This window comes from Aphelocoma coerulescens, chromosome 23, assembly GCF_041296385.1.
Source record: "Aphelocoma coerulescens isolate FSJ_1873_10779 chromosome 23, UR_Acoe_1.0, whole genome shotgun sequence".
NCBI classification, from domain to species: Eukaryota; Metazoa; Chordata; class Aves; order Passeriformes; family Corvidae; genus Aphelocoma; species Aphelocoma coerulescens.
In genome coordinates, this window is record NC_091036.1 from 4,035,593 (window position 1) to 4,062,569 (window position 26,977).

General features: G+C 49.2%; 1 protein-coding gene across 4 annotated transcripts; it reads left to right on the plus strand.

Moving 5' to 3' along the window:
- The first annotated feature begins 36 nt into the window (after positions 1-36).
- FHL3 (four and a half LIM domains 3) lies at positions 37-25,342 on the plus strand. Of its 4 annotated transcripts, none has more exons than XM_069035773.1 (6): positions 37-475; positions 20,892-21,076; positions 21,154-21,328; positions 21,983-22,152; positions 22,314-22,500; positions 23,445-25,342. In XM_069035773.1, exons 2-6 carry the CDS (start codon positions 20,921-20,923, stop codon positions 23,594-23,596), a joined length of 840 nt encoding a protein of 279 aa, XP_068891874.1. In that variant the 5' UTR covers positions 37-475; positions 20,892-20,920; the 3' UTR covers positions 23,597-25,342. The 4 variants fall into 4 exon arrangements, with proteins under 4 accessions (XP_068891874.1, XP_068891875.1, XP_068891872.1 ...); XM_069035774.1 differs by having other exon boundaries at positions 20,895-21,076; XM_069035771.1 differs by lacking the exon at positions 37-475 and adding an exon at positions 11,952-12,084.
- Positions 25,343-26,977: the final 1,635 nt, after the last annotated feature.

Below are 26,977 nucleotides of genomic sequence, written 5' to 3' on the forward strand. Positions count from 1 at the left end.
GCGACGGCGGGAACGCGCGCGCGGCCCCAGCGCGGCCCCGCCCGACCCCGCGGGGACCCCGGGCATGGGCGGGTCCGGCCGCCGCCGCCGGGACAGCCCCACGGGGCGGGCGCTGCCGGTCCCTCCGCCGCCTCCCGGAGCCCTCCCGCGGAGCTCCCGTTCTCGACCTCGGGAGGCGAAGCGCCGGAGCCGCCGCCTCGAGACAGGGCTCATCCCGCTGCCGGACGCACGGGGAGCATCGCGGGCGGGCCTGTCCCGCTCCCCCGCTGGTGGCGGCGGCGCAGCGCCTCCCGGCGCCCGAGCGCTGTGCTGGGCGGGCACTGGCCGAGCCGGCCCCGAGCCACCTCCGGGCCGCCCCCGGCCCCGCCCCGGGCCGGGCTCCGCGCTCCTGGCTGGGGAGCACTGCCGAGCTGAGCCGAATCTGCCCATCGCCGGGGCACTGAGGGCGGCAGCGCGGCCCCGGGACGCCGACCAGGTGAGTCGGGCCAGGCCAGGCCGGGCCGCAGGAGCCGGGCCGGGATTGGGAACCGCCGCCCGCTGTGGCCCCGCAGCCCTGGGCGAGTCGGGCGGTGGCGGGGGTGCCCTGGGGGGCTGAAGGGAGGGCGCCGTATCCTCGGTGCCGTCTGGGGTCGGGGCATCCGCCGGGACCCTACCGGGGTCACGGTGGCGGTACTGGGACGTCTCTAGCCGGAGAGCTCTGCTCCGGCACCACGGCGCACACCGCTTTTCAAAAGGAGAAAACCACAATCTTTGGGCCGTGCCCCTTTCCCAGACTGTGAAGTTGAGAGTTTGAGCAATGTTTTATGAAGAGAGTAATGAGACTTTACCCAACCAGCAGACCCGGGAGTAAACTATAATCAAATGCTCAAATGTAGCACAAGAAAATTTTCAACACCTCCGGACTGATTCTGTTTTTCCAGACAATCTCAGGGTAGCTATGGGAAAAGGCTCTAAGCCTTGCTTTGTGTGTGTGTTAGACAAAGACTCGGAAGTCACAGTTTGAATCTCACATTAAAAAATAGCTCAAGATCCTTGCAATTTTCTTTCCTCCACACAGTTATGTTTCAGATTTTGTTTTCTTGCAGGTAACTTCTTACTGTTTTCTTTATCTGTTTCCAGTTCTGTACCTGTGGTTATGTTAACCACTGACACTTTCATGAGAACTCATAGAGATGTTGGACATTCTTTCCAGTTAGCCTGGGTGAAGCATGGTGGTAGGAATTTCTCTCCACAGACTTGCAACACAGATGGTGTGTGCCAAAGTTATGTATCTTCACAGGGCAGTATTTGATACTGAGGTCTCTTTACTTAAATCCGAACTTGCTATGTTCAGTGTTTCCCAGTTTTGAAAATGATAAAGGAATCTTTCCAGAGTAGAAAACCTATTCCTAGGAGCAGAGGGAAGGGCGAAGCTCTGGTGGATGCAGCATCCTGGTGGCAGCACAGGCCTCTAGGGAAGAGTGTAGGGACATTCCTTTTACTTTTCCGACTCCTTTACCAAGCATTAGAAATCTGTGGCTCCCCTAGCTGCCCAGGCGTTGAACCGCCTTATTTCCCTAACTTGCTTTGTCAATATGTGGTTTAACTTCATGGTAGGCAAGACAGCAGAAAGAGGAAGTCTACATTTCTCCTGTCTTCTTTTTGTGCCATCCTCTTTCCTTTTCCTGACATGGAGACTGTATTGTTCCCTTGCTTTTCTTGCTGACCACTTCCTTTGAGGCATGGAATTGTCAGCAGTAGTTTCATTCTTACCCAGCCTGGTCTGTAATTTTGTACACTTTTAAAAATGGTGGCATAGCACAGGAGACAAAAATATAGGTGATATGGTTAGTTGTGGGCACTAATTATAGCAGATGCTCTACAGCAAAAGGTATGTTTTGGAATATGAACTCCATAAACCTGTGCATAGGGAGTGGTGGGACACACTTAAGGCGGGGCATTGTTTAGACAGCCAGAATTCCCTAGCAGGAGGCCCTTGAACTGTTCCATGATCTCAGCTTCTGGAGCATCCCTGTCTCTCTGTGTTGGATTTTTTGAGGTGCCTCTTGGGGTAAAATCTGTCCTTTTCCCCTGCCTGCAGAACAGCATCTGAAGAGCTGAGTGGTGAGTAGATTGCTGAAGGTCACTGTGGTTCCCCAGTCTTTGGGAGGACAGTAGATCACTGCTGTTCCTGCAGCACATCTGCCCTCGGCTCAGCTCCTGGTTTGCGCTGTGGTTCCTTTTAGAGCAGGTGCTGGAACAGCCATGCTGTCCAAGAACACAGCTGGCAGCAACATAGCTCAGCTTTCCCAGGTCATCCTGGGGAGGAAAAGCAGGAGTCTCTTTCCTGGCTGGTGTCATCATGGTATCCATGATGACACATGGGTTTTTGTCTGTAGTGTGCCTTGTATGACTGTAGGCAGTATTCACTGGTTGTCAATTTATTTCTGAGGGGTATGTGTTCAGCCATGTTATTTTCTGGTTTTGGACATAGCAACTTCAAGACTGAGGTTAACCCTTAACTGATGGAGCCAGAAGAAACCTCCCTGCAGGCAGGTTACCAAAATTCCCAGTGCACCAACTTTGGAAGCACTGAGTTCTGTTCCCAGCCAGGACTTGCTTTCTCTATTGCTTGCCTGATGAGGTAAAGTGCTTTCTGCTGTGTTCCTAATTGAGACTGAGTTGGTACTGTTACACAGCTGGCTGGTGTTTGAAATGCCAGCAGAAAGATGGAAAAAATTGACTACTCTCAGTGCTCAAAGTGTTACCAATGCCCTCTCCCTTAAAAAGGAGTTTTATGGTAGTTGCAGCACTGGTGCACAAGATTTTCTTGGTGGTCCACCAGGATACTCATTGATGTCTGCAGGATTTTTGCTGCCTGTAGCTTGCATGAGGCTATGCTTGAAGAGCTGCAGGTGCAGCAGTAACCTCAGGAGAGAGGAGTTAAACCTTGTTGCTCTGCGACACCTTCTGCGTGATAAAGAAGGTACCCAGAAAACTGGGGTGTGGCTGCTCTGAATAAAAACCAAACCTCTTACCTGGAAAAACAGCTCCATAATTCCTTTTAATTGCTCAAGTAAGAAATCATTTCTCCTCTGGCATTCAGTGCTCAGTAACCCTGGTTGACGTGGGCTGTTCTCAGATTGCCTGTGCCCATCACAGTGCCCACGTGCTCTGGCAGGAAGGTGCTGCCAATGATGTTTGCAGTTTTGCTCAGAGTGCAAGTGGCTACGCCTCATTCCTTAGGGGACTTTGACTGCTTCTGCTGAAATAGGTGCAATTTTTATGGCCAGAATGGACAAATTCAGGGAGAACTTTGTAGTGTTTTGCCTTGGTGATGTCATCAAAATCAATTTAAGCATTTTACTCAGGTGGGGTTTTTTTTCCAAAAGGAGTGGATAGCTATAATCCTAGATACCAGCTGTATCTAGAAAAGGGAGAAGACCAGTTGTTAGGGGGCAGAGAAGCTTTACGAGTAGTATTTAATCTTCAGATTACTAGTACCAAGAGCTTTAGGGTCATTTTTAAAGTGAGTGTGAGGGCTGGGAGGTTGCGGGCAGAAGGGCCAAACTGCATGGGCTGTGTTAGTTTCATGGCTTCTCTCTGAGAAGCTGCAGCCACTTGCCAGTGAGGACAGGGCATTTTCCACAAAGGCTGAGGTGTGTTTACTGGACTCTGTCTGCTCTGAAGTGGGGAAAGGAAAATACTTCATTCTGTGGAGATGTAGTTGCTGAGAAAAATCCTTAGTCTTTGTTTCTTCTCTTCCTTCCGTTTTGCTCTGGTTTTACCAGGTGTAAAATACAATTGTCAGCAGTTTACATGGAGGCGGAGTGTCAGTTTTCCTGTTGAAGAAAATATCAAGGGTCTGATTGTGAAAGGAAGGGGGAAATTGAAGAATGCCACATGGCTTCCACCTTCCTGTACTTCACCCCAGCAGAAGTGCCTCTGCTGAGTGACCACTTTGTGTCTGTTGATATTTGCTAAATGGAGAACAATTTTAACAAATGATTCTGCCCTTACTCACAGGGGCCTGTCAAGAGGATAATATTACTCTGGGAGGAATCAGAAGGACACATCCATTAGGGCTAAATGAATAGTTAATCAAGAGTTATTTAGAAATGTCTTAACACAGAATCCAAAGAGCAATGGAATAAAAATCCTGACATTTATATTCTTGTTCTTAGTGTAGTCTCACTTTGACTTGATTTGGCCTGTGGTCATCTGATTGTTAATATTAATACATTTCATTTTTTATTTGCCTCTGAATATGTTACTGTAGATTGTCTCATACTTGCAAACTGCAGAGTTCTTTTATGTGAAGTATTTTGAACTTCTCAAATACAAAAAAAATCAGCAGCATAGATAGATATTAATTCTGGACCCTTCTGATTGGTATCATGGCTGCAACAACAGTTTGTTGATGTTTATGGCCAATCTGCCCAGTGCCAGTTCTGCTCAGGAATATAAATTATCTTCCAGCACCAATGTGGTGCTGATGCCAAGGACATGATCTTGACTGCTTCCTAACTTAGCTTTGAACATCTGAGCTGCGAAGAATGAGGAATGTGCTGCATCTAACCTGGAGCTGTTGGCAGCCACCAATGTCATTAATCCAGTGAGTGGAGAAGCCAGCGCAGGTGACTGGACAGCTGGAGCTGTTTTCTCTACACAGGAGGGGCAAAGAGACCTCTGAATAGCTCAAGGAAATGCTTGGTGGTGTTGGAACAGTCAGAGATCTGCTTCCCTAGTGCTTCCTTCAGTACATGTTACACTTGACCCTGCCAGCACTACACGCCAATAGGAGTCAAGTCATTGTCCCCAGTGGCAGATTAAACTGCTTGGCCATTGTTGAGAGACCAAGATTTTCCTCTCTCACCGTGTTTAAGTGACTGCTTGGATGTGCAGCCAAAGTAAATACGAGCTAATAAAAACTAGAGATAACACATGCAGACTAGTTGTTATGGATTAACTTTACCACAAAGATGCACAAGTTTTGCTGGCAGCTTTTCTGCTTAAGTTTTGAAGCTCAATTACCTAAGGTAACACTGAGATCCGTAGTCTGCTAGAGTTTGGAAGGATAGGAGATATCTATGTGTCTCTTGGAAGTGCCCCAGTTTACAGTAAAGGGAAGAATGAGATTGAGAGAGTATCACTGTGGAGTAACAGGGCTGGGATTGCCTCTGTATTCCTGTGATGCAGTGCTGTTGGACACCAGAGTTATACAGATGGTGCTGCAGTGAAGAGCTGGAGAGGTCTGTAATTGTCTGGGAATAAAGCTGGTTTAAGTGCCTAACAGCACACATACTCACTGTGTGTCTGGAGAGGGCTGACCTACTGAAGTCCTTTTACAGCGGCTTTCTTCGCTTTTCCCTTCCTGAGGCCTTTGGCTCTGGAGGGACAGTGTGGTCCTGCACCCTGTCCTTCAGTCCCTTCTGCAGTGGAATGGTCTGTGGTGACCAAAAGGTTAGAGAGAGCTGAGGGCTGAGAGTGTGATATGGCATTAAAGGATTAATGTCTACTGAGCAATAATTACCATAAATTATGCAGACTAAGTCCAGATCTAGGAACAGTTTTACCTCTTTCATTCCAAGCCAGTCATGGCTTATGCTGACAGCACACCTGGAAATGAGGTAACTGAGTAATCTGCCTGCATTGTTCAGATCTGCTGGGGCTTGGGCACAGATGTAGTATGTGTTTTCCCTGCTCCTGGGCGACCTTTGTTCTCCTGCAGCCAGGAAGTCTCACTGATGGGATAAGACAGGGTGCTTCTGTTCCTTTCTTGAGAAGGATGCTGTTAATGGAAGTGGTGTGACTTCCCTGAGAGACTCCCTTTCCAGATGCGAAGATCTCACTGTTACTGCAGTATGAGATGGAAACACTTCCAGTGCTGCCTGAACATGTTATTTAGGTCAGTTGCAAGAAAGATGGCAAGGTGAATCAGAGGAGTTGGAAGAGAAAGAAAGTCATTAGACAGCACCTTGACAGCCCCTGCTAAGGCGGGGATTTTCTCTGCTGATGTGGAAGCCCAGCTGGAGCATGCATTCGTTGTCTTGTGCTTTTGGTACGGTCCTAGGGCTGGGAGACTGGCAATGAACAAGTGGGCTGCAAAGACAAACCTTGCCTTTGCCACTCTGTATCAGCACCTAGATCCCGGTCGGTATATGAACTAATCTCTGAAAGAGAGAGAACAAGGTCTTCTCCTTATCTCTCTGGAAAACAATATATATCTGGAAAACAGTTATATAAACTGACTGCATCCAGTTTGGGTGAATGAGCCTCCAGAAGATGGTTTTACAGAGGCACATTCATCGTGTTGTTGTAATGTTGACCAGAGCAGCTTGGGGGATGTTCCCACCCCAGTAATCAGCGTGTGGTGCCCAGTGCACTACAGCAGCTCCGAGGGGCCCTGCGGGTGCACGGGGAATACAGCAGAGCCAATGGCCTGAGTGTGCTGGGCCAGCCTTAGGCTGGAGGGCTGTCAGTGATGGCGGGAAACCCCTGAAAATATCCCGTTGGGCAGGGCTCTGCCAGATGCTCCATTTCCCTTCCCAAAGGAAGTAGCCTGAATTTACCCAATGCTCTGTAGAGACCTGTAGGCTAAAACAAATTATTTTTACACAGTAGAAAACGTTGAGACCAACCTTAACTGATGAAGCAATTTGCCAGCTCTTAGCCTCAAGGTCCCTAGTTCCTCAGGGCTTTCCAGCGTGATGGCTTGGGTCGGTTTCCCAGAAAGATTCTCTTGGATATGTGCTGTTGGCAATACTCTGGCTCATTACTAGCTGTTTTATTTTTCCAAGACCCAACTCTCGTTAGCTTCGTTCTCACAGTATTGTTTTCTTTCTAGAAGAAGCTTTTGCTGGCTCTCCTAAACTATCGCATGGGAATTGCTTACTAGCTTAGATTTTTTTTGTTTGTTTTGACCCAAAGCTGTGCTTTGCTCCCCTCTGTAACACTGCCAACATAATTTCCAGTCTCTTTTAAGCATATGTTTTGCAATAATATCCAAAGTCTTGGCTCCAAGTAGCTGCCTTAAAGAGAGATTAGTATCTTCTAACGAAGGAATTGAGAAGCAAATAGTGAGAACAAAAGCAGTATCTTGAGAGCCTGTAAGACTATCCTGACCTTTCCCAAAGGCCTCAGCCTGGCCCTCGGTGTTTAGCAGATGGCAGAAATCAGGGTGGACTTTGATTTGCAGAGGCCTCTGCCTCGACGTTGTGTTTGCGGGAAATGTGCTCAGCACATTGTGGCCATCTGGGCTTGACTGTACTATTCTGATAATCCCTAGGGAGCCTTCTCCAGCAAAGCTCATCCCTGATGGAAGTCCTCTTTGGCTGACCTTGTAGAAGGCTAGTATTAGCAGTGTGGATTTTTGAGATTTGACAGCAGCATTCCTTATAGGAAGAAAATGGGCTTGGGAAATGCTTTGTCCTGCCCAGGAAGGAAGGTGCCACTCACCAGGTATCCACCTGGGCACACAGCTGGAAGTACACAAGAGAGTGAGGAGGTTAGTGTTAACGTTTTCTTAACTTCAGGACAAAGTGTTAAAGGAATGCAAAGGCCATCAGAAAACCAACTGGAAAATTGCCTTGCTTTAGATGGGAGAACCAGATGTGGGGGAGGTTGAACCTGGAGCCGAGAGTCTCAAAATTGCAAGGGAGCTGAGTAACTGGCCACTCACAGGGAGGCAAGAGTCAGATGAGGGGGTCCTGACAGGAGCTGGAATCTTCATCTGGATCTAAATGAAGGTCTGCTTTTCAGAAGAACTGAGCTGGCTTTGCGTGAAATCAAAAGAATGATTGGGTGCTCAGCATACCTGGAAGTGAGAGGGCAAAATACAGGCTGCCAAATTCAAGAAACAAGGCAAGAACAAAACCAAACAGTCTCCCAGGCTGTGTTCTGAGGCTGTAACTGCTCTGCCTCAGATAGTTAGCATTTCAGGTGTGGGAGGGTGTATTGCAGCTTGAGTGGCCAGTCCCAGGGGCTGTGCTGTCCTCAGGGAGCAGGATGTCTGCATTGCACTGTGCATCTCGCAGTGTGTCTGCAGGCTTGTGTTCGCTTCTAAATCACACACACTCTGCTCGTCCCACTCATGATGGGCTGTTGGACCTGTGGCACCCTTTTGTATTCTGCTCCCTCCTGCCTGTCCCTGGCCATCCATAGTGACAAGTCTCAACCCTTTTCTGGGCCTTTTGCCTCCTCAGCTGGGCAGTGTGTGGAGCTTGCTCCAGGCTGCTTGTGAATCAAACTCCCACGAGAGTTTGTGTGAAGGTACCACAGAGGCTCCTTTCCACATCTGTCCCATTGCAGTTTGTCCCTGTGTTGCCCAGGCAAAAGGGACTCTCGTGCCTCTCATGCCATGCCGGCTCTGCTGGCCAGCCCTCATCAGCCACACTCTTGAGAAATCTTAGTGGAGATGTCGACCTGGCAGATGGAGGCTGTTACCTCATTCCACAAAAATGCTTTGTTATTGAGAAAATGGAAACTGTCTGAGGTTTGGGAGCTGAACAGTCATTGGTGTCTGTTTTAACCGCAGTTTGGTGGTGACTGCTCAAAAGTTCCCCTCTCTGAGCATTCCCTTTTCCTACACCCATAATCTTCAAGCCATTGGAGAGCTGCGATGACTTAACTCATTAGCTGAGCAAATGTTGAATGCTGTTACATGCTCTGCAGAAACTTCACTAAAACTTCAGCATCTTCCAGCAGAACAAAAATGATGAGCCAAGAAATAACCCTTCGCAAGCTGTTGGCCAGAGAAGTGATCCCTGTGGATACTCAGCTAAATTCAACTCTTTTTACAGTTTCAGCTGTGACTCTTGTTTACTTGACTTTGAAAAGCTCTATGAAGATTATGCAGGAACTTCTTGGAGAGAAAAGACATGCTTGGAGACTTAGGTCTTGTAATTCTTAAACACAGGTGTCTGAACCCGAGTCCTGAAGACAAATTTCTTTGCATCAATTTTTAAAAGCAGATTTCAGCATTGTGTATTTGAAAGCACAGGGAAAAGACTAAAAATAGGGATGGAAGTGTTTGCAAGCTGGTTTTCATATTGCTGTGAATAATGAGTTGGGTTAGTCCAGAGGACCATTAACTTAAACACAGGCCTTGTTTTACTTAACAGATATTTGTGAAACTGGCATCTGATACCTCTTTTTGAGAACCTTCCATAAGCATTAATCACCAGCACCCTAAGAGAACCAAGAACAGCAGCTTTTTGGAAATAAAATGAACACTTTATTTATGTATTTTTAAACTAATTAATCTTGGCAGGCCAAATGAATGTCTTCCAGCTGCTACAGATGGTTTCACATGACTAAATATTTTGGTGTGTAGAAAAATCTAGAATAGTGGAACCATAAGATATTAAGTATTTAATTATTACCCTGGAATGTAAATATGACCTTGATATTTTAAATTTGTTTGCCCACATTTCAAGTGTTCTCTTAGAAATCCATCAAATAATACAGTTCTGATCTTGTCATTTGTGAAGCAGAGTGACTACTCAGCATCTTCTCCAAATTTATTTAAATATCAGAGTGGGTTTTAGTCATAGGAATTTGCTTAACTGGAGAAATAATCCCAGCTGCTTGAGGCAGAACCCAGGATCAAGGTTTGAGATGTAATGTAGTTCTGTTCTAGATCCCTGCCTTTGGGTTTACAGTGTAACCATAAAAATCCTTTCTAGGCTCAGCTCTGCCTCCTAATGTCTTAAGGAGGTTTTTTAATATAAAATACAAATTGTAAAGACAATCAGCAGTTGATTTTCAGCCTGTATCTTACCTGTTTAGAACTAATTCTGGCCATGTGTTTTTCCTGTGGCTGTAAAGCAACCTTATTTTTTGAATGATCCAAGCCCACAAGATTTCCCTCACGTGAGTGTTGTCAGAGGTAATTTCTGTTGTGATTCAGGTCTGTGTGGCAGCAGATTGTACACAACCAGCATGTACACTCAGACTTCTTGTAAAAAATGTCCTTTTGTAGTTCTTCTAATGACACAAAAGAAAGGGAATCATATAAAATACGTACCTGAAAGGCCTAACCTTCAGCATGGTTGAAGACAAAAATTCCTCTCTGAGGTCCACGCCTGATGGCACTGTTCCTGGATATTGCTCAGGATGGGAAGACAACAAAAAAAAAGAATAGCAACGAAAAACATGGGTCCTTAGCTGTCCCTGAGTGCAAGGACTGCTTTTGTCAGCATCATGAGCCCCAGTACCAGCCTAAACTCCTGACTTTTGCCAGACTTTTGACCTCACCTTGGAATTCCACTACCCTCATTTAAGGAAAACATGGCTTTTTCCTTTTTTAAAAACTAACCCATTTTGAACTGGTACATAACTTCCTGGTGCTGTCCTATTCCAGTTCTTCCTGCCAGCTCAGCCTGCTCACTGCTAAACGCCCAAGTTTAAATAGCAAGAGCGGCTAGCGGAGGCATGGTGTTGGTTGAGAGTCTGGATTAGCTGTGCTTTGTAACAGTACAGCACTGTGTCTGTCTGTTACAGGGTTGGAAGGGATCTTAAAGATCATGTCCCTCGCTTCTTTCTCCTCCTCCCTTTTCTCTGCCTTCTCACAGAGTTAGGGTTGTGTAATCTATAGATGCAGGTCTGTAAAACCTGGGTGTCACAGTTTCCACTGACGGGGATATGTGCTGCATCTCAGAAGGAGAAGAAAGATGGAACTTGGATCTTGGTTCCATTTTTAGTTCTACAGGCCTTGCCTTGTGCCAGAACCCTCTGAGGTGCAAATCCCAGGAGGGAGATAACGTTACTCCCTGACCTGCAGGTATTACAAAGATAAATAATGTTTTTGCTGCTGACAGCTGTTAGGGAATTGAGAAAGCCACAATCCAATGAGAAGTGTGGGATGTCAGCTCTGTAGAAACTGAGGGCTTTCATACTGATGATCTTGCTCTCGATCATCACATATGTTTGTGTTACTGGCAGTACAGAGTCAGGGAGCTCAACTGCTTCCCAGGTAAATCTTTAGTTTGTGTCCTTAAATTTGGATTATTTATTCTCATCTATCTCTTTCCTTGGCACATGGATATTTTCAAAAAGAAAAGTCAGCATTAAATATAAAGGCATTTCAGTGGCTCCTTTTAGCTTGGTGAACAGTTCACATCAAGAAAATTGCTGTGTGCCTAACTCAGATCGGTCTGGAATACCCAGACTACAGCGGTACTCACCAAGAGTCACTAAAAGCAAAAAGTGCACAGCATGTTGCATGTACCTCATCCAAGAGAAGTTTTATTTCTACTGTTTCTCAACTCTATGTAAACACCATATAATGCACAGAAGGATTAAATCTGGCCCAATGTGCATGTATAGAAGTCTTGGATGTGTTGCTTTTGGAGAGCCCAGAGCTGAGTGTGGGAAATCATAACTGCATGTCAGGTTGGTGAAGGTGCACAGATTGTGTTGTGCTTCGTGCTGTGTGATACAGCAACAACTACAGGATGATGAAATAATGCTTTCAGGTCCTTGATAGCTTTGAGTTTTAATTTTAGAAGAAGATGTAGAGCAGAACTTTAAATAAGAATGGAAGAGGGCAATGCAGAGATCTGGAATAAGGGGGCCCCGAGTAGATCACACTGTTGGAGCCATGCTGATCCTTTCAAGTGACAATCCAGAGTTCTGCTGCTCACCTTGTTAGCACCTGACTTGGTAAGTCAGGCTAATAATGGTGTTCATGCGTTTTTCACTTTATGTTAGGAGTTTTGCTTATTCTCTCTTGGTTTTTTCTGTCATCATGACATTGAGCAACAGAAAGGCTTTGGAAATGAAATATGTCTACGTGAAACTGGAATTATGTCCCTTGTGAAAATTTAGAGTAACTTTTATTGCAAGTGTCCGATTTCTAGTCACAAGTAATGACATTTAAACCTCTGTAGGAAATACAATCCCCATGCTGATGTCACCCTTGGTATATGATGTGACTGCTTTTGTTCCTGAACAAGCACTTGAGTGTTTGCTAGTGAAGTGATGATTTACTTGTGAGAGTCACTGGCTGGTGGCACCTGCTGTAGCTGACTGTGAAGTGGGGGGCTAGAGGAGCACCCTGGCAGAGCTGGGTTCACGCTGCTCCATCGCTTTCAGCAATGCAAGGTAACAGAATTGGGCTGAGCTTTTATTTCCAGTTTGGGAAAAATAGCTTGTAAATGGAGCACTTTTGTTCTCATCAGTTCGAGAGCAGAGGGAGGGTCGTTGGCATTGGTGGTGTCTCCTTGCAGTGAGGCTCCTGATCCTCGGGCTGCCTGAGCATGTGAACAGCTTTAGGAAATTTTTCCTGCTAGTCAGAGTGCAGGTTGCTGCTGCTTCCATCAGCATGAATGAGTGTGGAAATGAGGTATTGCTTCACATCTGCTGCTTCAAGGGCTGAGACAGCAGCTCTTTTTTGTTTTTAGCTGAAAGTTGCCAAGAGAGGAGCCTCTGTTAGTGAAAATTCTGGTCTTTTTAACCTGTGAGAGATGTGTTTCATGTAGGTTTCCTTGTAAATCTCAGATTGGAATGAGAGAATGAGGTCCTGTAAAGGAGCCACAGACCTGGATCAGGGACTGTTGATATTGTTACTTCTTTTCTGTTCATGTGGGATTTTTTTTCTGTAAAGGAACAACTTTTCCTCATTTTCTGAGTTTTTAGGCATAGTCAGTCCACGTGTTTACTGAGCTGCTTGCCAGCAGCAGCTCCAGTTCTGAGATAGACATGTCCAGTGGGCAGGGGCATGGGGGTGGAAACTCCATGTGTAGCTGCGTGATATAAAGGCATTGATACATTTTGTGAGTATTTGTGTCCTTTTAAAATAGCTGTTTCCACCCAGTCTTTTGGATGTGGCAGTTTTCCCCTTCATGGTTGCTACCAAAGACTATCTCTGCACAGCAGAAACAGGAGCACATCTTGCAAATTTCTTTTTAGTACTGGCAAGGAGTTATTTTGTAGAGATTTTGTGTGAAATATGTGACAGTTGTAACTGATGGCTTCTATTATTTAAATTTGCAGTACTAATGAGTAATTTTTAATGGTGTCAGTGAGAATGGTTTGAAGATAACCAGTTCTGTATCGTGAAGGTTAAGACACCTGCTGACCTGATCACCTGGCAGAGAAGTCTTCAGCTACAGAAGGGAACTTGTTTCACTTCTACACGGGCAAGGCAGTGACTAGATGATGTTCTCTTCCCCTCTCAGCGATCCCATCTGTCCCCATTCTGCACTTTCCTTGGCTGTGCTGCCCTTGAGAGCGCTGCCTTGTTTCAGGAGGGTTGCAGCTGGCACACACAGCATCTCCCGGGCAACAAATGATCCTAGTTTTTGTTTCGGAGAACTGTCAAGCTGTTCCCGGGGTGGTAACATGAGACAATTTGTCTTTGCCAGGATTCAGTCCTCCCCCAGAATTAGAAGCTGCTCGCATGCTTTGTGCTGCAGGGCTGGCATTGCCTTTGCTTGCAAGGGACACCAGCAGCTGTAAAAAGCGCTTTATAGGGAGACTGTCCGTATTCCTTGGGCAAAGAGCCAGCGCAGGTGGAGAGGCCCTCAGTGATCAGACTGTGGGAGAGGGGGTGTGCACAAGTGTCACTGCAGCATCTCCTCTCACCTTCCTGGCTTTCTCTTCCCTCTGTAGATTTCAGAGAGCCCCAAAAGGCACAAAACTGCCAGGGCTCAGATACACATTACCTCTCTCCATCAATGGATCTGCTTATATGAAAGAAACCAACTGCAAATACTTGTGTTTGGGAGACAAAGAATCAAATCGGAAGAGGGAGTATTTTGACCAAATTTGGTGAAAAAATTCGCTTTGCCCTTTAAGTAATAGGCATGCATTAAATAAAGCATGTCTGGCATATGTGTCTTTTCCTGCTACTGGAAGTCAAAGTTGCTTTGTTTATTGAAAAGAAACATGAAGTTGAGCAGAGCCTTAATCAGCAAAAGAGCTTTCAGGCTTGCTGGGGAAACAGGGAGTAGGGGACTGGGCTCAAATTGTACAGGTTGGTTTTCAGCATGAGCACAAAACACGTTCACTAGGGCTGCCTCCGATGATTGAGGCAGTCCCTTGATTGCCTTTTTGGGCAAAACAGAGGTATAATCTCATAAGTATATTTTTTTAAGGACTGCAAAAAGCTTTGGAAACGCTAACTTAAATTATGTATCAACTCAGAAATAAGAATGGCTTCATCCTCAATTTAAAAAGCAGCTGGCTCTAAGGGAAGGAAAAGTGCAAACTACAGTGTAAGGATTCAGTTGTGAGAGAATTTCAGGGAAATAGAGCGGAATTACATTATTTTGCAGTAATATCTACGCTGAGATACACAGGCCCCAAGAACTGGCAACTAGAGCAGTCAGATTATTTTTTCTGCATATAGGCTGTGATGTCTGTTTGAGTTGCAAGATTCTTGTGTGCTGAGCTGATACAAGATGAAGGTACGTTGGCCTCAGTGTGCAGTTAGTCATTTCCTGTCACGCTATCATGTTTGAATTCTGTTGTACTACATATGACCTTTATTTTGTGGGGCAAAGAGATTTTGAAAGCATTATGGCCAGAAGTCCTTGGATTGTTAAGTTGGATAAGCAATGAGGCATTTATATGGCTGTGGGTTACATGGGCATAAACCAATTCAGTCCAAAATTAAACTTTCAGTGCTAGATTGTAACATCCTCACAACATGCTTATTGAGGGTAATTTCAGACCTTGTTCCTTTCTCCTTTTTAAGAACTGACAGATGCAGTCCTTTCCCTGGATTGCAGCTCTTACTCCTCTGATCATACTGAAGCTCCTGTGATCAGTCACATTCCCTGAAACTTGGCTTCAGCATCTTTCTTCCTCTTATGGCCACCGTGACCATGTGTGCAGCTGCTGCCCTCAGCCAGTCACCCGCCTCAGTGGTAGCTGTCCCTGGCTGCCAGCATCCCCTGCTTGTCACTGGCATGTGGCAGGAAAGGTACCTGTCATGTAGAGTTTTGGCCAGGCTGTCTCTCTTTTCTCTGAAGCCTCCTCACAGACAAGCCAGAATCTCTCCTGGCATGTTTTTAAGCCATGGGTTTCTTAACTTCCTGACAGAAAGGTCTGTGCTGAGCTGGGCAGAAGTTTCTGGTGTGTTCCTATCTTGCTCCTCTGCTCTCAGACTTCCTCCATCAATTAATGGTCTGTTGGAATGTGATGGGTCCAAACTGCCCAAATTATTTCAATTCCTGATTTCCTGTTGAGTGCACAGAATTTGCTTACTTTGTGCTCATTTTGAGTAAGATTAACAGTTGATCTCTTGAGCAAACATTCCAGTTTAATGTCAGCAGAATGACATAGGCTGCCTGCTTTGTGTGTTCCCAAACAGTTTTACTGCTGTTAGCTATACCTCTGAAGGGCCAGGATTTTGTTCAGAACCTAAAATAGTTAGTTAACCCCTGCAGATGTTTAGTGATAGATTTTTAACTTTGAAACCATTCACTCCTTTTATTCCTAGGCAGAGTTTTTCATTTTATGGTTGCATAGTAGGGACTCTTCAGCTTCTTTCTCAGACCCTGGTAGAATTAGCTTTCCTTAAAGAAGGTAAGTCCAGAGTAAGGGCTGAATTGTCTCTTCTGCCTCTGCCTGTGCTGCTGGTACTTCACAAGTCCAGCGCAGCGGTGGTTCACCTTGGACCAGGTGTGATGTCTCCATCACAGCTGTGCAAACAGCACAATGTTTCCTGCAGGCACCTCCAGGCAGGTTGGGGGCTGGAAGCAGGTGTGATTTTCTTACTGATTGTACTCTGTTTAAGAGTACAATCAGGCATTTGTGGGATAGGTGTGTTTTTCGCACTGTCCTTTATCTATATGCAGAGCTGTCAGGAGCAGTCTGTGATACGGCTTTGTTCTTTGGATGGGGCACCTCAGAGATCCCTTCTGAACAACGGGAAACCCTTATTTTGTCATTCTAAGACTGCATTCAAATCATGCAACAGTTTACATCTTGTGACTTGTGAGATGCTTTAACAGATTCTGCTACTTCTCCCTCACAAAGTTGTGGGCATTTCCAGGAAGCTGCTTACCTTGCTCACAGCAAGTTATTTTATTTGAAATGCAAGGTGTTTCTTTACAATGCTGCCAGCTGTTTTACTCAATCTGTTGCAGAGCCTGGAGCAACCCGTGACTGCTCTGGGCAGGAGGGTGTCCTGCCCGTGCTTGGGGAAAAGGCTGATGTACAGCTTGCTCAGCAGAGCTCAGTGTATAGACATGCATAAGCACAACACCCCAGTGGTGCAGGGAGGCTGATCTGCTTATCTGCTGATCTGTACACCCAGCTGATCCGCTTATCTCCTGCCTCTGAGGCTGACTGTGAGAACCAAATTTTCCCTGTGTGTTGGGGAAATGACCTGCAGCATCCTCTGGTTGTGCTGGTGATGGGGAAGCTGGTGTGTGAAGCCTGTGGCTGCCCTGATGGTCCCTGCAAGGAATCTACTCCGTGCCATGCTGGAGCACCCCTTCCTACTTAAGATTTCAGAGCTGTCCCAGGGAAGGCTGAGGCTGGAAGGCAGCTTGGAGGCGAGAGCTGAGGGCAGGAAGTGACTCACTGGTGCTGCAAGCTGGCGGGTGAAGGCTTGATGCAACACAGCTCCCAAGGGTGCCCCATGCAGGCTGGGTCACCCTGAAGGAGCAGTGGGACCTCTACCCAGCTGCCTCAAGCCCTCTTCTAACAGCCCCAGGGATGCTCTTCTGCTGCACCAGGTCTGCAGCAGTGCTGGTGGGTTTGGGAGCAGAGTGACAGGGTACAGGTAGGCAGCAGCATGAGGAAGTATGGAGGAACCCCCATCCCACAGCACCCCAGGGAGCTGGCCCCCCACCCCCGAAGAACCTGGGCTGGCAGGGCCAGCCTGGGGTCAGGGTGCACAGTGACCCTGTGCAGATCCACAGAAGTGGTGTCAGGAAACGTGGAATAAAAGCACTCCCAGCATAATGGAGGGGCTGGAGCTGCTCCTCAGAGCAAGCAGCTGGTTTGCCTTTTAGGGTCGGCAGCAGGCAGAAACAATTTCATGCAGATTCCAGGACCCATAATGGTTCTGGAAAACTAGCAGGAGCAAAAAGCGTTCTTCTCCCCTGCTGACCTTGGAGTGCTTTGAGGACTGTCTTTCAAAGCCATGTCCCTGAATGGTTTCATCCTTACATGGGGAATACTTGCCTGCCCCAGTGAGGTTGTGCTTTCTCTTCTTCGTGTCTGTTTAGGTGTAAACTGCAACTGCTTATATTTATGCTCAGGCAACCCTGGGGAGGTGAGAATAGGCAGGGGCCTGACAGGCAGTCAGAAGCAGATCTCTTCCTGTGTCCTGGAAAGATGAAGTGTTTCGCTAGGAACAGCCCCCGGGTTACTCTAGGATGACTCTGTGGAGCAGCTGATTGTGACCTGACAACAAACAAGAAACTGGTGTGAAGTTAGATGAGGTTACAGGTTCACCACACACACAAGACTCCGCACCAAAGGAGTTCATTGTAGGAGGAACCGTCTCAAAAGGCCAGTTAAACTCTTCAGTGATTGTGTGGATTGGGCCCTGGTCTGTCTGTATTGCCTCCTTTGCATAACAAATCCTCTGTTTATTGCTGCTAAAATTAATGTAATAATCTCCTGGGGCTGTTGCTAAGCCATTGGCTTCAGACAATGACACCAGGATGGTGTTGGGTGCATGTTACTCTCTAATTAGAAAGTGGACTTTGCTGTGCGTCCTTGACAAATTGCTGACCTTTCCCATATGTGGGGCTATTCTGAGCTCTGCTCCAGACTGATCAGATTTGCATCCTGGAGCACTTTAAATGTTGTTTGTGAGTGGAGCTCTTGTTCCTAGAGCTGTTTGTTCATGGGCACAGGAGAGAAACTGAACTTCCTTTGCTCCATGAGCACAACTACATCTGTCAGAGGGAAAGAGTAGGCAGCTGGCAGGCATATATCTGTGTTTATTTTTGCCCTCCAACAGCTAGTGAGACAGCTGAGCAATATCCCACATCCAGCTCCACCATCACCCTGTACAAGGGACCTGCTTCAGCAAGCCTTGTCCCTCCGGACCTGAGCCATCTGGCAATGGGCAAACACTATTTGCAATTGCAATCCCATCATTATAGGGCAACACCTTGGTTAGCATTTGAGGTGTTCCTGACATCAGCCCAGCACACCCAACACACAGCTGATGTTTACCGGGTGGTGCAGACTGCAAAGGATGAGCACATGCTCATTAGCACAAGAGCAATGGCCTGTATTGTACCTTCTATATCTGAGCTTCAATTAAAGGGATTTTTAATGCATTTTAAAACTCTACCTCTTTCCTTCATAAGGAAGGCAATTTCCAGGTTCATCATTACAATCACAGTAAGAATGGTGGGCTTTTCTACTATTTTTTTTTACTCCATTTCTTTTGTCCCACCTTCTTCTTCCTGGTGTACTTGGTCTCACAGTGCCACATCTTAGGATCGAAGATGCTGCGTTTTCTTTGGCACTGCCCATGCTTGATGCCCTTGCCCAGCTCTGCATGTGAGACCAGAACAAAGGGAGCAAACAGCTTATCTAACACAAATAACTCTGAGCAAACTTCCTGGGCCTCTTCTTGTTCTGTTGAAAAGGCAGCGCAAAGTCTGCTCCCATGTGTGCTGACTACAGCCTTGGCCACGTGAGGCTCCCGGGCCTGGCTCTGCTGCACCCACAGCCTGGGGAGCAGCACTCAGCTCGCAGTGTGCAGCAGGCATACAGAGACTTTGGGGAGGAACTACTCGAAGTGGAGGCAAGCCTGGCCCACCGCTTTAGGGTCCTCCTTGGCATATCATTTCTGGAGGGTTTGTTTTTCACTTCCTCTTCTGACAGCATCAGGGACAGGGTAGTGGTGCTCAGGAGGCTTATTCCTTGTCACTTGTAAAACCCCAGCCTTCTTCATTCAAGTCATTTTTTCTTCCTTTGTGTTTTCTGATGTCCTCTGAGCCTGTATTACTGGACCACAGAGCTAAAGTGCAGCCCACTGAGAAACATGGAAGTTCCCTGCTCTGGCGGTGCCTTAGCTCCCAGGCCAGGAGTGCTCATTAGAGGTCCTTTTATTACAGACACACCTTGGAAAGTTCCCTTCACCAGGGCTGGGAGGAGGTGGAGGAGTGTTGGAAATTTCATTTAATTATTTGCCAGAGAGAAAGGTCCCAGGTAGCTTCAGGGAGAGAAGGCAAGTGGGGTGGCAGAGAAGGCAGCAGTGGGTGAGAAGCAGCCAGGAGCTGTGTGGGGATCAGGGGAGCTGCTGCCCAGTCACGGGAGTGCCTTGGGGTGCTCCAGAGGAGAGGGACACCGGGGGGGGGGGCAGCACAAGCTGGAACAAAACTGGGGCAGGTCCAGTTCAACACCTTGCAGCAAACCACCATGTGCCTGCCTTGCATCCAGTAAGAGACTGGACATTGCCTTGTTCTGCAGACAGCACACAGAGCTGCTGGTTGGAGCTTTGGGGGAGGCCTAGTGGAGCATTGGCCCCAGCCCACATTGCTCGCAGGGACATGCTGTGGAGCTGCTCCCGTGGCCGCAGCCACACACGCTGGCCTGCTACACTGGAGGGCATGGAGCGGGCAGTGGCCTGGGTGGCAGCTGGTAACGAGTGTCTGAAAAGGGACTTTGTTCCCCCTCGGTTGGTCACGTAGCCATGTGGGAACACTGGATTTTTTTTATTCTCTGTCAGTCCTATCGGCACATACCAGGCTTGACAACAGCTGGGAGCTGTGTGGCTTGGCCAAGAATAGCCCTGGGGAGCTCTGGGCTGTGAGTCAGAGCTGTCTGGATCAGCTCCTGCCCTGGAGGCTGCCTCCCGACCTACAGCCAGCCATGAGGAAGGGGTGCAGGGGCTGGTAGGGAGCTCCCTGATCATTAAATGCTTAACAGCAGATTGAGCTGTAATTGCTTTCTGAAGTGGGTGGGTTTGTGAAGAACACCGCAGTGGGGGTGCTCTGCAGCTGACAGCTCCAATGTAACTCAGTGGGCTGTAACTCAGTGGATTCGTCTACGCTTGACAGCAACCTGGGTTAAAGAAAGGTGTGATTTTGCCAGTGAAAAACTCCGTATTTAGGAATAACCAAGCTAAACTAAACAAGAGGAAGATACTCTTGTTCTGGAGTTAGTGCTCCAAAGCAAAATAGTTCCACAAACCTGTTGTCTGTGAGGGAGATAAGGGGCAAGGAGAGATGTCAGCTCTCCTTCATGCCATGCCCCAACAGGTGCTTGTGGAACACACACCTACCCCTATAACTTCTCCTTGGAGAGTGTTTGTAGTTGGAGCAACACATGCAGAACAGTTTGCTGGGACAAGGCTCCACAGCCAAGGCACAGTGCAAATTGCCTGATTCCTGCTTCCCTGTGGAGCAGCTGCTTTAAACCTCCGGAGAAGCTCCAGGGTTTGAGCTGCTAGCAGCCCCTCAGGCAGAGCTTTCAGCCATCAGGAGGAATCCTGCTATGGACCATTCTGAGGGCTGAGCATGGGTCTCTGAAAGGCAGCTGGGCAGACAGATCTCCCTTAGGGTGCCTGGCTCTCAAATATGACGGTGGACACACAGCCACATGGCATGTGCATGGTTTTGGTGCCAAACCAAAACTTTTCATGCAGGAAATTTCTCACTTTTGGTCTTACTTACGCTTCACTTCCCAGGAAGGTAGCAAAGAGTGAGGAGCTTAGCTGCATGCTGACATGTCCAGGTTTTCTGAGGGGTGCCAAAGTGCTCCAGCTGTGAACTGGAGTATAAGCCTGAAGCAAGGTTCATTGCAGGCCTTAATGTCTGCAGGCTCTTTGGGAAGAGCATGCAGCCCCAGGGAAGGAGCACACTCCTGACAGCAGCCATTGGCTCAGTGCAGGGACTCTGGTCCTTGGCCTCTGGAGGTGTCAGGGTTGTGCAGGGACATCTTGGACACCGTAAGCTGACACTGACCCACACCTGCCCTGATCTCAGCAGGTGAAAGAGGGCCTCAGACCAGCACCATGACAGAGTGCTTTGACTGTGACAACTGCAAGGAGTCCTTATATGGACGCAAGTACATCCAGATGGACAGTGGCCCATACTGCATCCCCTGCTATGACGCACACTTCGCCAACACCTGCGACGAGTGCAAGGAGCTGATCGGCCATGACTGCAGGGTGAGTAGGGGCCCTGCAGACAAGCAGGTCAGTTCCCAGGGCCATTGGTCCCCTCCTCATCCTGGCTGTACTCCCAGGAGCTGTACTACGAGGATCGCCATTACCATGAGCATTGCTTCCGTTGCTTCCGCTGCGACCGCTCTCTGGCTGATGAGCCGTTCACCTGCCAGGGCGAGGAGCTGCTGTGCAATGACTGCTACTGCAGCGAGTTCTCCTCCAAATGTATTGCCTGTGAGAAGACCGTCATGCCAGGTAGGAGCAGGTGGAGTTGAGCATTGCAGTTTGTTCCTGGTCCCTTGGTGTCAATTGGGGCTGCAGGTCCAGTATGAGAACAGCATGAAAGAGAGTTGGATCTCTGTTCTCCTGCCCTCCTGTCACTGCACAGAGAGTGCTGGGTCCTTTGCTTGTCCAGCAAGACAGCATAATCCCAAGCTGTGATCACCACAGCAGCCCCATCTGTCTGTTCCCTTTTTTCATGGGGAAGTGAATGAGGGTGGAGATAACAAAGGGTTTCCTGGGCATTTTCTGCTGTATGCTGACAAGAAGAGACAGAATAACTGAAGGTGTGTGAGTGTCTCTGGAGACAGCCTGAGGCAAAGGTGTGTGTGTCTTTGCTTGGCTACTTTGGCACCATCTTCAGATGTAGGTTATGTCAGGCATCTCTGCCGTCAGGCATCTCTGCCATGGCCTTTGTGCCAGTGCTGGGGACGTGTTCCTGCAGCCCTCCCCTTGTGGCTGTGGTATGGGCCTGAGGCCCCCTCTCCACCTGCCCATGGTTCTGAACTGCCATGGGGAGGGGAAGCATAGAGCCAGGTGTGCAGGACCACAGTTCATCCTGCCCAGCCCCCCACGTCCCTGTGTGCACATGTGCTGCTCCCTTCTGTCACTGCAGGGCTTTCTTTGCAGGCTCCCGTAAGCTGGAGTACAATGGACAGACCTGGCATGAGCATTGCTTCATATGCAGCAGCTGCCAGCAGCCCATTGGGTCACGGTCCTTCATCCCAGACAAGAAGGATTATTACTGTGTCCCCTGTTATGAGAGCAAGTTTGCTCCTCGCTGCACTAGATGCAAAAAGGTAAGTGTGGCCTGACAGCCCAGAGCCCCCAGCTCTGATCCAGGGACAGGGAACTCCCTGCTCCTGCCTGAGCCCTATCTAAGGAGGGTTCAGGTGCCAGCACCCTGGCTATGCTGTTTCCCTTCACCTGTGTGTCACCAGCATATGCTCTCTTTCTGCAGACCCTCACCAAGGGAGGAGTGACCTACCGGGATGAGCCCTGGCACAAGGAGTGCTTTGTCTGCACGGGCTGCAAGACCCCCTTGGCTGGGCAGCAGTTCACCTCCCAGGATGACAACCCGTACTGCATCAAGTGCTTTGGGAACCTCTATGCCAAGAAGTGCAGCGCCTGCACAAAGCCCATCACAGGTGAGCAGAACCCCATGAGGGAGGGGCTCTTTGGTGCAGCAGTCCTGGGGCTACTTCTGTCCCTTTGTCTGCATCTTTCAAACTGGTGAACTGTGTCCTGTGGGAGGAATTCCCTCTACCCACAGGTAAAGGCTCCAAAGTGACCCCTGAAAGCATGATCTCATGTCTCTAGCTTGCCTTTTTTGATACTGATTGCCATGTCCTGTGAAAAGGTTGTTCACAGATAGGGAAAGCCTAGAGCAGCACCTGGTGCAGGGGAGTCTGAATCTGCTGTACCTGCCTAAGGCAGGGGAAGTAAGGGATCCTCTTCTGCAGAACCCCCAAGAGAGTCTGGCTTCCTTCCTGCCATCCCCCACTTGACCTTCCCCCTTGCAACTCCCAGGTTCTTGCTGCTGGAAAGGCAGGAGAAGCCCTCCATCAGCTGGTGACTCAGAGGATGATTCTGGCTGAGGACAGCTCCCGGACACCCACTTCCCCTCTGGTCCTTATCAGTTTGTTGCAGTCCTGGGGAGAAGAGGGTCACAGCTCACCAGTCCAACAACTGCCAGCAGAGGAAGGAAACTCCTGTGGAGCCTTTGCAGGAGCCTGGGCCTGAGCTGATGGCAGAATGGCTCTTCTCAGGATTCCAGTAGTTCTGTCTGCCTTCATCCATGGGATGGTGCAGCTCGTCTCCCTGCTCCTCCCAGGGGAGAAAATCGTGATTCTGGTCCAAATACGTCAACCCTGCAAAGTCTGCTCTGAAGCAGTTCTAGTGCTTTTCCCCCACAAGAGTGGAGATTTGCATTTCAGATGTATTTGATCCTGGGGGGGGTGTTTTGGGTGCCACCACCAGTGCCATGTGTGAAGACCTGACCTGGAGATGAGCAGGCCGGAGCTCGGTCTGTGCAGGAAGCTCAGCCCAGTTTCCCCAGAGACTCTGACATTGCCCTCTGTCCCTCCCACAGGCTTTGGCGGTGGCAAATACGTCTCCTTTGAGGACCGCCACTGGCACCACAACTGCTTCAACTGCGCTCGCTGCAGCACTTCGCTGGTGGGGAAAGGCTTCATCCCCGACAACGACGAGATCCTGTGCCGCGACTGCAGCAGCGACCTATGAGCCCCCGAGGACACCATGGGGCAGGGGCTTCCTCTATTCTTCAGGGCCTTTGTGTCAGATTCCCCAGCAGCATTTCAGGGGCAGAACACAAGGTGCAGGAGATGAGGGCTGAGCCCAAACCGCAGTGTGTTTAGGGGGTTCCTGTGCCCCCTCCCTGAAGGCTAGAATACGCTGTGCTATGGCTCTGAGCAGTCAAAGCTAAACAAAGCTGAAAAAGGAGCTTCAAGACCCCCCATTATTTACTCTTTCTTTTTGCTTCCAGTCTAACCAGGCACAAGCCCAGGGCCCCAGCTGAGCAAAGGGCAGGAGCGGCTTCGGCACTGGGTTGCTGGACCTGCACACTGGCAGCATGTATTCACTCCTCAGCACAGCGCTGACTTCTGTTTTTTTCTCCATGTGCTTCCCTCGCTCTGTGTGACCCAAGGCAGTGGCTCAGGGCTGTGCAGCTTGGCTGTGCTGGCCTGTGTTGCAGCTGGCTTTGCACAGCCTTCCCATATGCACAGTTGACCCAGGCATGAAGGGCGCTCTCTTCTGGAGGTTTGGAGACACCAGGCTGGAATGTAGCCAGGAGAAGAGCATATATCCTGTCAGATGGGATCCACCTCTGGAATTCTATAGCATCTTGCTCTTTGCAGGCCAGAGGTGCTCTCTTAGCTGTGAATGAGGAGTTCAAGTCACTTGTAGGTATGGGGCATTCTGCCTACCCACGCCTACCCCATTCCCATCCACCTGTGCCATGACCTCCCATGGCTGGGGTGGCTGAGCTGGAGCTGGGAGCGTTGGGCTGCTGATGCTCAGATGCATCTGGCTGAGCCCTAGAGAAGGGCATGCTGAAGGCTGAGAGCACTCATGGCTTTATTCCTGCTCCATCCCTCTCATGAGGATCCATGGGATGGGCACTGCTATACAGAGCCCAGCTGCTAGCAGCACTGGAAACACCAGAGACCTCCATTAATTCAGGGAAGGGAGCATTGCCCACAGACTGTGCCTGCAACTGGTAGCTGCTGGGAGCACTGGGAGGGTCTGCAGGAGCACAGCATAGAGAGCAGCTGAGGGGGCAGCAGGATGTCCACAACCTGCTCCTCCAGGGCTGCCTGTGTCCCCCAGTGGTAGGCAGGGAGTGGTGGCTCCCTCCAGCCACACTCATCCTTCACTGTGTCCCAAACAAGAACCAAAGCAAAGGTGGCACCTCTAGGGGGGGGACTTTGCATTGCCCAGGTCCCAGTTGGCCCTAACTGCAAAATAGGGTATCTTGAGCTATCTCAGACTCACATGAGGCCTTGACCAATCCTTGCCCAATGGCTGAGCTGGCCCTGGGCTAAGGCCCCTCTGCTCATGCCTGCCTTGTCTCTACATCCTTCTGCTTCTGTCTCGCTGGGGCACTTTGGCCAAGCCTGCTTTCCTGCTTAGTCAGCCACATGCTTTTCTGAAAACTTGTTCTTGTAGGCTTTTTCCCTTTTGTACTCATTTGTCATGAATATCCATCATTTTGTACGCAACTACAGGATGAAGGGGCTAGCCCCCTGCCCAGGCTTCATTTAGGAACAGAAAATGTTATGCATGTTGAGGTGTTATTACTCTATGTTCAGATCCTTGTTGAATCCTTGTTTGGAAGCTTTGATGACAGCAAATCAGTTTGTGTGTTTGCTATTATGAGGAGCTTGGAGCCATCTCCAGAACGAATTGTCCTAAACCTCAGCATCCTCTGTATTTCTTACTGCTTTATACAATAAACCGTTTTCGTGACACTTGCTCTTCTGCGTCTCTTGAACAGCAGGCACAGGGCAGAGCACTGAGTTGGTGCTGGGCTCTGCTCAACCCTGTTGCACCCCTAATATCATTCTGGGGACGGCCAACCTCTGCAGTGCTCGTGCTTGCTTTCCCAAACCACAGCCCAACATCAGCTGTGCCAGTCCTGTGGTTGTGGCAGAGGAACAGCATCTCCTTCCTCTCCTCTTGCTGGGTGGCTGCAGTGGGTTCTGGGGCTGGGGGTGCCCATCTATCCATGCCTGCTGTCTGTACAGGCAGGCAGTTGTGCAGGACAGGCCCCAGCAGCACTCGAGGTGCTGGTCCTGAGTGGGCACCTGTCCGTGCTTCCAGGCTGGCTGCGGGACTGTCCGGATCGCTGCAGTACCGAGCCATTCCTGCTGTGCAGACCACCCTCCCTGCCCTGCAGTGTGCACTGCCTGGCCATGCCACAACAGTCCAAGGGAGCTCGGGTAGATGTTGCTGTAGCCTCCAGGCAGGGTATCCATGGTCCCTCTTGGCAGCCTTCCCTGAAGTGCTGCATGCTCATTACTCATGTTTATCAGCCAAGGAGCCATTTATTCCCTAACATATGAAACTATTCTCCACAGATCCTTTACATGTACTAACAGCTGCCATGATTTCCTCTGGACTTGCCCGCTACGGCTCCAGCAGCTGGCTCTGGCCCCCGCCCTCGGCGCAGTGGCTGGGCTCCCGTGGGTGCTGGTCCAGTGGCAGGATAGGCACAACCCAGGGGGTGCCTCTGTGTAGGACCGTGGCAGTGGCTCACACATTCCGGGCTGCTTCAAAGGCTCCTGCTCTGGTGGCTGATGGAGTTCTAGCACAATTTTTGTTGCTATTGCTGCCCTGTGACCTGGACTGGGCTGCTGCTGCTGTGCTGGGCCTTGGAGGGTGAGTGAGCAGCTCCAGCCCAGAGGTTCCCAGCTAAGCCTGTCCTCCAGTGGCAGCACCACAACCCAGGCTTTCTGCAGTGCTGTTTCCAGGGATTAACCACAAAAGGTTTCTGTACAAAGGGCCCCCAGGCTCCTCTTTCAGTCAGCCTCCAGAGCCTCACGTTTTTAGCCAAAAAAGGAAATGACCCAGCTGCACGTAGCACTGGAACATCTGGATTTTATCCCTGTCATGAATGGGTCATGGCTGTACATGGCCCAGTGCCTGATTTACAGGAGGGGGAGGGTGATGTCATCCACAAACATCCCCCGAGACTCTGGAGTGTGGGTCTGAAATAGTCACGGAAATTTTATAAAGCACAAGGGGCAGTGTGAGGGGGGTCAGGCCAGGGCTGTTGTGCTGGTGAGGTGGGAGTGGGGAAGCTGCTAAGGACATGGGGCAGCACTGCAGGGGTAGAAAGAGACCCTGGCATTGACCAAATCTGCCCAAGCTTTGCTCTCCTGCACCACTGTGGATCAGGGACAGCATTTGCAGCCCCAATGGGCATAGCCAGGTCCAAGTCACTGACTGGGGAGTCCTGTGCAGGGCCAGGAGTTGGACTTTGATGATCCTCATGGGTCCCTTCCAGTTCAGGATATTCTGTGATTCTATGAATTTCAGCTCCCAGCCCCTGACAGGCTGTGCTGCTGCCCTGGAATGAAACGGCATCTCTTGGACCAACCA

What these genes read in the sequence shown, in the direction of transcription:
- FHL3 (XM_069035771.1), top strand. An exon ending in TGAGAAGACCGTCATGCCAG is followed by an intron (nt 21,329 to 21,982) that starts GTAGGAGCAGGT and finishes CTTTCTTTGCAG; the next exon opens with GCTCCCGTAAGCTGGAGTAC. An exon ending in CTGCACAAAGCCCATCACAG is followed by an intron (nt 22,501 to 23,444) that starts GTGAGCAGAACC and finishes TCCCTCCCACAG; the next exon opens with GCTTTGGCGGTGGCAAATAC.